General features: G+C 40.9%; 1 protein-coding gene across 1 annotated transcript; it reads left to right on the top strand.

The window, feature by feature from the left end:
* The first annotated feature begins 1,269 nt into the window (after window positions 1-1,269).
* LOC138670884 (chymotrypsin-like elastase family member 1) lies at window positions 1,270-11,353 on the top strand. Its single transcript, XM_069758633.1, has 8 exons — window positions 1,270-1,381; window positions 2,239-2,336; window positions 6,192-6,292; window positions 7,101-7,226; window positions 8,799-8,935; window positions 10,259-10,404; window positions 10,527-10,676; window positions 11,234-11,353. The coding sequence occupies exons 1-8, from the start codon at window positions 1,342-1,344 to the stop codon at window positions 11,240-11,242; spliced, it is 807 nt and encodes a 268-aa protein (XP_069614734.1). The 5' UTR covers window positions 1,270-1,341; the 3' UTR covers window positions 11,243-11,353.
* Window positions 11,354-11,999: the final 646 nt, after the last annotated feature.

Here is an 11,999-nt window from a genome sequence, read left to right as displayed (position 1 = left end):
GTCTCCACATTTGAAAGTCGAGATGCTAAGGCCTGAATAGACGTATCGGCCACATTCGCATTATGATTAGTTTGCGATTCTAATGTCCCCAGTTTTGTTTTTATAGCCTGCAGCTCCCCATGAAGTCCAGAGACAAAAGAGCAAAGTTTTTTCATTCGCACCTCCATAGAATCTGACCCAGAGATCTCCATTTTTTTTTTCGAGGTATTGGTGGAGTCTGATTCACTTACGATTGGTCTACATCTCTATGGCAACAATTGATGCATCTGTCTAATTGGCTGATATAAAGGTAAACAACTTGTGGATTTTATATAATGTAGATCTTTTCCATGTCTCCCCTATGGTGTTTGTATCTGCGGTGGTGGACTTTTATGAGATATGTATCTGATGTGTGTTTTGTTATTTTTATGTGATATTATGAGGCAGGGGGCTGACCTGATGGCGATTGGTGCGGTGTGTGGCATCCACGCTATATAAGGCTGCTCCCTTGCATGATCAGACATGCTTGAAAAAGACCTTCGGGTTGAAATGTTGCTTAATAAATAAACATGGCTTAATAAAGATCGTTGTTTGGAATACTACACCCGGATGGAGCGCTGGTCCTTTGTTTCTTTATGGACTTTGGGGATTTCATCTGTCACGTCACTCAGAGATTTAGATGGAAATCACAAACTAAGTGCTCAGCGTAGAGCGCCGGATAAATGTGATCTTAAATATTATGTAAAATGTTTGTGTAATAGGATCAAAGAGAACTAGTAAAGCAAAACAGTTTTAATATGGTCATTTCTCCATGATTGGTTTTTCTGTACTCACGGTCCGCAAAAAAATTGGAAAATGTGAACAACTCCATAAATTCCAATGGGAAAGTGTTCTTTTTAAGAAAAACACTTACCGTATGTGAAATTCTGATGACTGAATAAGGCCCATGAGAGATTTTAGGGCTTGTCTATTTTCTCACCACTTTATGTCTTAGACAGGTTACCTAAAATTACATGGAGACAATAAAGTATTCATAAAATGCTAGATCCTAGAAAAACTAAAAATAAATAGTTATTAATTAGACAATTTCATTACTGGGCAAATATGGTGGTTTAGTAAATCCATATGCTCTGGAAAAAGTGTTGCAATCTTTTCTATATTATTTCCATTTCTGATACTAAACTTGAAAAAAATATTTACATAAGTTTCTTGACCTTGAGAAAAATTGCATTTATATTTACCACTGCTTTTTTTGGCGACACCTGGAAACATTCCCACTGTAAGCCGGCACTCCGATAATGGTATATAACGAGACACCAAGCCAAGGTGTGCACAGGAGATTTCTCAGGGAATCGTCTAACAATGCTCAGGCTTCTTGTACTCGCTGCTCTTGTCATCTGCGGTAAGGTCTCCCATTATTTGTAATATACAGTAATACATGTTTTTAGACCAGAAATTATATTGCTAATTTTTTTTCATAATTTTCCCAAATATTTTAACAAAGTAAACTAATAACAGGAAATGTAAAACTGATAATATCATACTATTGTATTAATGGATGTTGATGAATAAGCAGCTGAAAGATATTAAATGTGACCGTGTACTTTAGATAAATATCAACTAAAACAGGCAATTACTATTGTGGGCCATAAATGCATGGAAATATAATGGTTTCTTCAGAAGCTTGCTGTTTCCTCAAAGGGTGATCTGTTTTATTAGACTTTTTTGACAAATTCTGCTGATAATGACTAGAGCATATGTGTATTATGGTTTATCAATGAATTGATTGATCAAAATGGTATCTTAGTCTGACATAATGATTTGGTTTGGAATATGTATGGGAAACTGTAGCGATTCGCTGTCCAAAGAGAATTGAAAATAATGCATTTACACTAGTGATCATATTTAAAGGGAACCTGACAGCTGATTCATGCTCCCTGTACAATGGGCGGCATGAATCAGACACTGCAGAGTTTCTGGAATAATATACTGTACTTTCAAAAGTTGGCCGAGGACTATGCCACTTAGAAGACTAGTCCAAGAAGCCCATTCTCTTTGGACTCTCCCTGCCGCCTTCCCCATACATAGGATGTTCTGAATTTTCCTTGCAGAGTCATATGCAGTACGGCCCAATATTAACACCTTCCAATAATTTTTAAAAAAAGAAATGCACCAATCAGACAAAACGCCTTTGTCTTAATAAACATACTTTTTTTCCAATTCCTGCATTTTTTAATATCTGTATTATTCTATCTATAGGACAATGTCTTGATGAAGACATCCGCTATTTTGAAGATAATGAAAATGTACGTGTGGTAGGAGGCAGTAATGCAGCAAAGAATGCTTGGCCCTGGCAGGTTAGTGTCACTTTTATGTATTAAAAGATGCATACATTCTACAGATAAAATATACTGACTAGAGTTGAGCAACTTTTACTTTTTTAGGATCGAGTCGGGTTTCGCGAAACTCGACTTTGCCGAAAGTCGGCGATTTTTTTAATTTGTCCGATCCATTTTGCTCAACCCTAATACTGACTACTAATCAGGTTTCGGCACTGTGACTACATACAGTACAATTGCTGTTTGTGATATAAGTGTTATTAAGGTCTCTTGAGAAAAAGGCAGTAGAACAAGATGAGGAAAAAGAATATCTTTTTATGATCTCACTAGTGATGAGCAAGTATACTCGCTACTCGGGTTCCCCCGAGCTTGCTCAGGTGGTCTCCGAGAATTTTGGCGTGCTCGGAGATTTAGTTTTCATTGCCGCAGCTGCATGATTTGAGACTGCTAGACAGCCTGAATACATGTGGAGGTTGCCTGTTTATTAGGGAATTCCCACATGTATTCAGCCTGTCTAGCAATCGCAAATCATGCAGTTGAGGTGACGAAAACTACATCTCCAAGCAGGCCAAAATAGTCAGAGACCACCCGAGCATGCTCGGGGAAACCCATGTCAGGAGAATACTCGCTCTTCAATAGATCCCACCAAAGCAACTAAAAATCATTTGCCAAAAGGCTAATTGATAACACTTAGCTGCCAGAGCCCAGGGCAAGCTTGATATAGACACAAAGGCTGAAAAGCTCTACTATAAGTAAATCTGTGACTTCAGCCTCTCAATAAAAAAAAAATGTATATTTACTTTTAAAAAATGCATCAAATATACATTTTCTATTCTGGGATAACGTTAAGAAGAATAATTAACTTATATAAAGGGGTTGTAAATAAAAAATAAGTGAATTTTATACCATATGTCAAATTAAATTTAATAATCTAACTAATTTAAGTACTTCAATTACAAATGCCCTACCCTTCCCTCTCTGCTTAAACTTTTTGCCTGTATTTTTTTGCTTCCTACTTATGATCACAATTTGTTTGAGTGTTCATCATCAGGGCCCTGGGGTTGCTGTCACTGCTACTACTTCCTTTTCTGCCCTGAAATAAATCATCATCAGGGGGCTGTTGTCACTCACCCTGCTTCTATCTCCATTCCCTGGGAATTTTGGGATACGTTGACAATTTTAGAGTCAGCACAGCTATAACTCAAATTTTCACTGCATACAACACAAAGTTGGCACAGACAAGGGAAGACTTGCACTGCTGATTTATGATGAGAAACAATACATGGGAAACAAGCTTGAATGGAGGAGAGGTGGTTAAAATTGCACTTCTAATCTTTAATGGAAACCCTGCTGGCAATCTGCTATATAATTGTCTAAGGGTCACTTCCGTCTTTCTGTCTGTCTGTCTGTCTGTCTGTAACGGAAATCCCAAGTCGCTGATTGGTCGTGGCAAAACAGCCACGACCAATCAGCGACGGGCACAGTCCGGCGGGAAAATGGCCACTCCTTACTCCCCGCAGTCAGCGCCCGCTCCATACTCCCCGCAGTCAGCGCTCACACAGGGTTAATGGCAGCGTTATCGGACCGCATTCTGCCACGGTGTAACGCACTACGTTAATGCTGCTATTAACCCTGTGTGACCAGCTCTTTACTATTGACGCTGCCTATGCAGCATTAATAGTAAAAAGATCTAATGTTAAAAACAATAATAAAATAAAAAATAGTTATATACTCACCGTCCGTCGGCCCCTCTGATCCAGAACAGGCCTTTCCCGCTCCTCGCGATGCTCCGGAGACCACTCCATGCATTGCGATCTCGCAAGATGATGATGTAGTGGTCTCGCGAGACCGCTACGTCATCATCTCGCGAGACCGCAATGCACTCTTGGGACCGGAGCGTGCGAGGAGCAACGGTAAACGCTTCGCCTGGATCCGGGGGCCAACGGAAGGTGAGTATATAACTATTTTTTATTTTAATTCTTTTTTTACCAGGAATATGATGCCCACATTGCTATATACTACGTGGGCTGTGCTACATTCTACGTGGGCTGTGCAATATACTATGTGGCCTGTCCTGCTGGTTTGTAACTGCAGATTAATCTTGACAACATGCAGTAAACAACAAATTGCTCAGAAGTGATACACTGATTGGCCATAACTTTAACAAAAATTTTCACTAAAAACAGCATTATTGGTAATAAAAGTATACTATTCTTATTATTATTATTATTATTATTTATTTATATAGCACCATTGATTCCATGGTGCTGTACATGAGAAGGGGTTACATACAAGTTACAAATATCACATACAGTAAACAAACTAACAATGACGGACTGATACAGAGGGGCGAGGACCCTGCCCTTGCGGGCTTACATTCTACAGGATTATGGGGAAGGAGACAGTAGGTTGAGGGTTGCAGGAGCTCCGGTGTTGGTGAGGCGGGAGCTCCGGTGTTGGTGAAGCGGTAGCTCCGGTGTTGGTGAGGCGGTAGCTTCGTTGGTGATGAGGCAGCAGCGGTGTCAGTGCAGGCTGTAGGCTTTCCTGAAGAGACGAGTTTTCAGGTTCCGTCTGAAGGATCCGACTGTGGTTGATAGTCGGACGTGTTGGGGCAGAGAGTTCCAGAGGATGGGGGATATTCGGGAGAAGTCTTGGAGGCGATTGGATGAGGAGCGAATAAGTGTGGAGGAGAGAAGGAGGTCTTGGGAGGACCGGAGGTCACGTGAAGGAAGATATCGAGAGATTAGTTCAGAGATATATGGAGGAGACAGGTTGTGGATGGCTTTGTAGGTCAGTATTAGCAATTTGAACTGGATACGCTGAGGGAATGGGAGCCAGTGAAGAGATTTGCAGAGGGGGGAAGCGGAGGAGTAGCGAGGAGAGAGATGGATTAGTCGGGCAGCAGAGTTAAGGATGGACTGGAGAGGTGCAAGGGTGTTAGCAGGGAGGCCACAGAAAAGGATGTTGCAGTAGTCAAGGCGGGAAATGATGAGGGCGTGCACAAGCATTTTAGTAGATTGTGGGTTGAGGAAAGGACGGATCCTGGAGATATTTTTGAGCTGGAGGCGACAGGAGGTGGAAAGAGCTTGGATGTGTGGTTTGAAGGACAGGGCAGAGTCGAAGGTTACTCCGAGGCAGCGGACTTCGGGTACAGGGGAAAGCATGATGTCATTGACTGCGATAGATAGGTTAAGTAAGGAAGATTTGTGGGATGGAGGAAAGATGATGAGTTCAGATTTGTCCACATTGAGTTTGAGGAAGCGAGAGGAGAAGAAGGAGGATATGGCTGATAGGCACTCTGGGATTCTGGACAGCAGAGCGGTGACGTCTGGGCCAGAGAGGTAGATCTGAGTGTCGTCAGCATAGAGGTGGTACTGGAATCCATGGGACTTTATGAGTTGTCCCAAGCCAAGTGTATAGATTGAGAAGAGTAGGGGTCCTAGAACAGAGCCTTGGGGGACTCCAACAGAGAGAGGGTGGGATGAGGAGGTAGTATGGGAGTGGGAGACGCTGAATGTGCGGTTGGAAAGGTACGAGGCGATCCAGGATAATCCAGGATATTAGCCATTAGATAGTGATTACATTGACAATCTAAGAACTACGGAAAATGCCTGCTGAAATGAAATAAACCATTGAATTACCAATGCAGCACAAGCAATTTACAGCATGATTTATAGTGATCTCTAGCTTATGATGACCAGGATTCACATTACAAATCTGTCTAATGGACCAGTATCTAATAACACACTGAAAGACTTGCCCAAAGTAAACGGTTACAGATTTGATCACAAAATAAAAAAAGTTTTTAGAAAGAGAGGTTTGTCATGATTGCTGCTGTAATGTATAATGTTCTGTATTATGGGCTTCCTCCAGGTATCTCTCCAGTATCAGTCTGGCAGCAGCTGGTACCACACCTGTGGAGCCTCCCTCATCCGTGCCAACCGTGTGTTGACTGCTGCTCATTGTGTGGACAGGTAATCATGACTTTTGTAATACTGTCTTATTATGTGATCAGATAAATCGATGGATGTATGGATAAGTGATTAACTTTAACTTCAGTGCTATCAGTAAGACTAAATGGTGGTCCAGGTAATGGGGCCATGATAGAAATGGCGAAATTAAAATAGTATTAAAAGGGATTTCTGTTTCTGTTTTTGGAAAAAAAAACTCCTACCCTCCCCAGGTCCAGCGCTAATCTCCTCCATTGCTTCAGAAGTACGTATGGTGTTGTCTGCGGGTCTGACTTCACGTTGACGGCACTACAGCCAATCAGTTAGTCAGCGGCTCTGCCTAATTTACCAAAATGAGCTGCACAGAGACGTTCAAATCACTGATTGGCTGCACCGCTGTGATATGACATCAGCGCTGCAGACAATAATGGACATTGGTCATTGCGGTAAACTCAGTGCGAGACCCGAGAGGGAGAGTAAATGACAGTTCATTTTTTTTAATCAAATTGTAGCCAGGAGGACAGGGTTTTGATTTTTTTTTTTTTCGAAACCAGAAAACTCCTTTTAGTATAATTCCTTAAAGCAAGGCCACACATCACATCTGCAACATTTTGTCCCAATTTTCAGAAAATCACATAAAAATCAGAGAGTACTTTCTGCACCTCTATGTTGATTTTTGCCATATTGTAATTTGGCATTTAATAGGAGAGACTAGAAGCAGTGTAAGCTGCTCAAAAGAGGCGATTTTCAAAGGTTTCTTTTTGCTTGTACAAAATGACTGAAGTACATGCATGAAGTAGAGAGTAACTTTCCATCTTGTCTTTCCTAACAGTTCTTATGCCTTCCGTGTGGTTCTTGGAGACCACAGTCTTAGTGCCAACGATGGCACTGAACAGACCATTTCCGTCTCTTCCATCAGGAAACACGCTAGCTGGAACACCAACAACGTTGCTGCTGGGTAAAAAATTCTTAAGAGTGAAAAGATTTCATGCTAACAGTACATAATCCCCACCCAAAAAAAAAAAAATGATGAAGGCCGTACTGAGGTCTTAAACAAAAAGTATAATTACATAAAATCATGACATTAAATGACAGGTATTAGCTGCACTTTTTGTTAAGCTTTTTGTAATCTGCCGATAGTAGTGTGACCGTCATTATCATTTTTATTTCATAAATCAATGGTTCACACGACAATAAGCAACTGTGTAATAAAATCTGCTGCTTTCTCTGGCAAAATTGGTCAGCCATTATCATAATTCTGAATTCTGAGGTAAAATCTGTATGTGGTGAAGACAGACTTTTCCATTACTGAGAGAGGAGATGGCGGGTCTTAGATTCTGTGTAGACAGAGGAGGGAGGTCATAGACGTAGAGCTCCCCCCTCTTCTTACTATTTATATAGGATCTAATCAGTAGCAGACGCCATCTCCTTTCCCAGTAATGGGACAGTGTCTTCACCAAATGCAGATTTTACCTCAGAATTGAGAATTTTGGTAATCGCTGATCGATTTTGGCAGAAAAAGAAGCAGATTTCTCTGATAAGATATATTGCAAAGTTGCTTATTTTCATGTGTGCTATTGGTGCATTAAATATGAATTAAAACAACAGTTACCCTAGAATAATGTATTATTATTATTATTACCACTACTAATATGGTAAGTAATGTATCTGAAATTGAATTGAAACAGCAATAGCAGCACGAGCAATCACAGGTTGGGTGCAAGGCCTCCTAGGTAACCACCAAACCTGAAGTAGATATTCAGAGATTGGAGGCAGCACATCATTCAGAGGGAAAAAAACACTTCTGTATAATGGCCCAACATGGCAACGTTTCGGTACATTAGTGAGAACCTTTCTCAAGCTTTTCTCAGTCTGAATGGTGTGCTGCCTCCAATCTCTGAATATCCACTACTATGAATAGATTATACAGCCACTGCTACAGACGACACATGTGCCAATAATTTCTTATGATAATTTATTATTTTTATTATTATTACTGCTACTAATATGGTCAGTAATATAGTTACTATTATTAGTAGATTATACAGCCACCTCTACAGACCACACATTTGCCACTAATTCCTTCATTTCACATCTGTATCTGTACCAGTGAAATTAATCCTTTTGCGGTCACATCAGAGTCTTCTTTACCTCCAGTGATGTGACTCCGATCGGGACTTTTATTTCATTTTTAATAATAATAATCTTTATTTTTATATAGTGCTAACATATTCCGCAGCGCTTTACAGTTTTGCACACATTATCATCACTGTCCCCGATTGGGCTCACAATCTAGAATTCCTAACAGTATGTCTTTGGAATGTGGGAGGAAACCGGAGTGCCCGGAGGAAACCCACGCAAACACGGAGAGAACATACAAACTCTTTGCAGATGTTGTCCTGGGTGGGATTAGAACCCAGGACCCCAGCGCTGCAAGGCTGTAGTGCTAACCACTGCGCCACCGTGCTGCCCCTATGATAAAATCGCTCCATGATATGCAGAAATACATGTGTATCACCTCCTCCTACAGATATGACATTGCTATCCTGTGGCTGGCCTCCAGTGCTACCCTGAACAGTTACGTGAAAGTGGCTACACTGCCAGCAAGTGGCGATACCCTGGCCCACAACTACAACTGCGTTGTTACGGGATGGGGAAGAATCAGCAGTAAGTCCTTTGTACACAATATTTTCTATACAAGGAGCTTTTTCTAGATTAGCAAAACTCATGTTTGCCACCACAACTTGTCAATGTGTTGAATACAGAGTCAGATGTGATTTTTAGTTTTTTTTAGAACGTGCTTCATCACATGATTTTGTAAATAAGTTAAAATAGACATCTAGGGAATTAAGCATTCTCCTGAGGATAATTGGGCTAAGTGAAGGGGGGGCACTTGCACATCTCTACCTGGTCACCTCTCATCAGTGCTACTAGGTTCTCTAGTGTGTATATGGGACAAAAATGTGGACATTCCGCATTGCTGGTAGATAATAGGCAGATCCAGGATACACCTAGGTAGCTTTGGAGTTTTATTAGTTAGCACATTTCGAAGTTTTCATACTTTTTCCTCAGCACATAGCCACATATGTGGTTTTGTCCTGAGGAATAGGTGTGAAAACTTTGAAACACGTCGAGTAATAAAACCGCAAACCTACTTATGTGTATCCTGGATCCGCATATTATATATCAGCAGCGCAGAACGGTGCCTTTTACTATATGGAGGACTATTGGATTGCATTATACTATATAGAGGACTATGGGGAGTGCATTATACTATATGAAAGACTATAGGTATGGCATAATACATGGAGGATTATGGGTCCCATTATAATATATGGATTGCTATTATAATATTGGATGGCTATGTGGGGATCATTATAAAATGTGGATGGCTATGTTGGAGCCTTTATACTTTATGGAGGGCTAAATGGGGGTTATTATACTGTATGCAAGCATTTACACAGTGTGAAGGTTTGTGTTGGGTCAATCATACTGTGTGGTGTCCATTACACTATTTAGGGGGCTAGTGGGAGCCATTATACAGTATGGTGAAGTGTGGGGCCATGAAACTGTAAGTAAGCCCATTTTACTACTTGGAGGACTGTGTGGGGATCACAGTTGGGGGATCATACTGTGTTGGGGTCACCATACTTTGCCAGGGGAGCTGTAGTGGTTTACATTAGGTCATCATACCATGCGTGTGGAGGGTACTGTGGAGGAATTCACTGTGGGGGTATCATCCAGTGTTTGTGTGGCACTTTTGTTGGCATCATACTTTATAGGTGCAATGAAAGGGGAATATGGGCTTCAGGAGGAGGAAATTTTTTTTGTAAAGGATGCCAAGTTGTGTGATATCGTCTTCTGTGACGCCGCCGAATGCTAATTTTTTTACTGGGGGGGGGGGGGGGGGCAAATTAGAGCATCTGCTCCTGCCTTAATGTAACACACAGTAAATAACAATTACTACAAGGGACTATTATTCCTACACAGCCGGTGGATCTCTTGCCACTATTCTCCAGCAAGCCACTCTGCCTGTAGTTGCCCACGCGACCTGCTCTCTCAGCTCCTGGTGGGGCAGCACTGTCAAGACTTCCATGATTTGTGCCGGTGGAGATGGAGTCAAGTCTTCCTGCAATGTAAGTTGTATTTGCATACAATTCTTTTTTTTACGTGGAGCTTCCCATAATATTTATGTGCCTACATTAGAAATAATGATACTATAAAACAATAAATATGCTTCTTCATCTCTGCACATTAGGGTGATTCTGGCGGACCCCTTAACTGCTCTGTCAGTGGTGTGTATCAGGTCCATGGTATTGTCAGCTTTGGATCTTCTCTTGGATGCAATTACTACCAGAAACCATCTGTGTTTACCAAGGTCTCCTCTTACATCTCCTGGATCAACAGCGTAAGTGACAGCTATGAACACTTTAGATTATACCCTCCTCCGGAAAAAAGGGTCTCAAGTATTATTCTGACGGCAAGTGACAATAGGTGCAATGAAACTGGGTGCAGTGGGTCCTTCAATAATGCACTCAATTAGCGGCAGTACTGCTTCATGTATGCCCAGCATAGCCATACATCATGACAGACAGATGTATAATGCAATTAACATGAATATTATCACTTTTTGATTGCTCATAAAAAAAACTGTAATATGTGATTTTAGACTTTAATGATTAGCTGTCATTTTATTTTTTATTTTTATAAAAAAGGAGGAGAAAGAAGCAGATTTCTCTGATAAGAAATAATACAAAGTTGCACATTTGCACGTGTACTATTGAATTATAAAATTATTAAAATAATGGTTACTTTTGAAGCTATAAATTTATTTGGGGAAAAGGTTAACTGATCAATATGTTTTTAATTTACATTATCCAAACTATAAAGTAACACTTTCACTGCAACTTCCAAGCATTTCATATACAGATGGAAGTCTTACACTTTATGCGTTTTCTTTTGCAGAACGTCTAAACGGATCATTCTTTTCTGCCTCGTGGGAAACCCGATAACAGCTATGATGCATAACCTACCTGTGTTGTATTAACTGATAACAACTTGCTAATAAATAAATTACCTCCAGTATATTTTCAGCTCTTCTCTTCCATATAGAATGCATGGATTGCACATTGGACACTCAATTCAATATTTAATAACTAAAGATCATTAACATTCCCTGGCAGGTGTCAAGTAGTTTACTGATGCCAGGCTCTGCCATGCAGTGATTTGTTACTCTCAGACCCGGGTCACATGTGACATGTCACCTCAGTCCGTAGGGTCCATAAGGTACGGACTGGGGCTGAAATTCAGCCCTGGCATTTTAAATCACACGGGCCCATGCTGTCTCTGTCCCCAAGCACCAGATGGGATATATTATTACTAATATTACCCCGGATGGAGGAAAGCAAGATTTACTACAAGACCAATATTTCTAAGGATACCCGTGGCCTGCTGGGGTAAGTGACAGAGTCAGCAAATTGGCGCTTTGTCACAACTCTTAACATGTGAGTGTCTTCAGAACACTGATTCTATTAACAACGTAGCAGACAAGGTGGCCCACAATCAGACAGGCCCTTCTGGCATTTGCCAGAATTGCCAGATGGCCAGTCCAGCCCTGGGTTCATTGATTTGTTGCCTATTATTCAGAGATGTATTCTCCTAATGCATAGCATATAGAATTTTATTGTGTCCCTCTTACCCCTCTGTTCCCCTCACAACAATTGGTTGAAAC

This window comes from Ranitomeya imitator, chromosome 3 (assembly GCF_032444005.1).
Source record: "Ranitomeya imitator isolate aRanImi1 chromosome 3, aRanImi1.pri, whole genome shotgun sequence".
In the NCBI taxonomy this organism is placed as follows: domain Eukaryota; kingdom Metazoa; phylum Chordata; class Amphibia; order Anura; family Dendrobatidae; genus Ranitomeya; species Ranitomeya imitator.
This window is presented reverse-complemented; position numbering and strand designations above follow the sequence as displayed.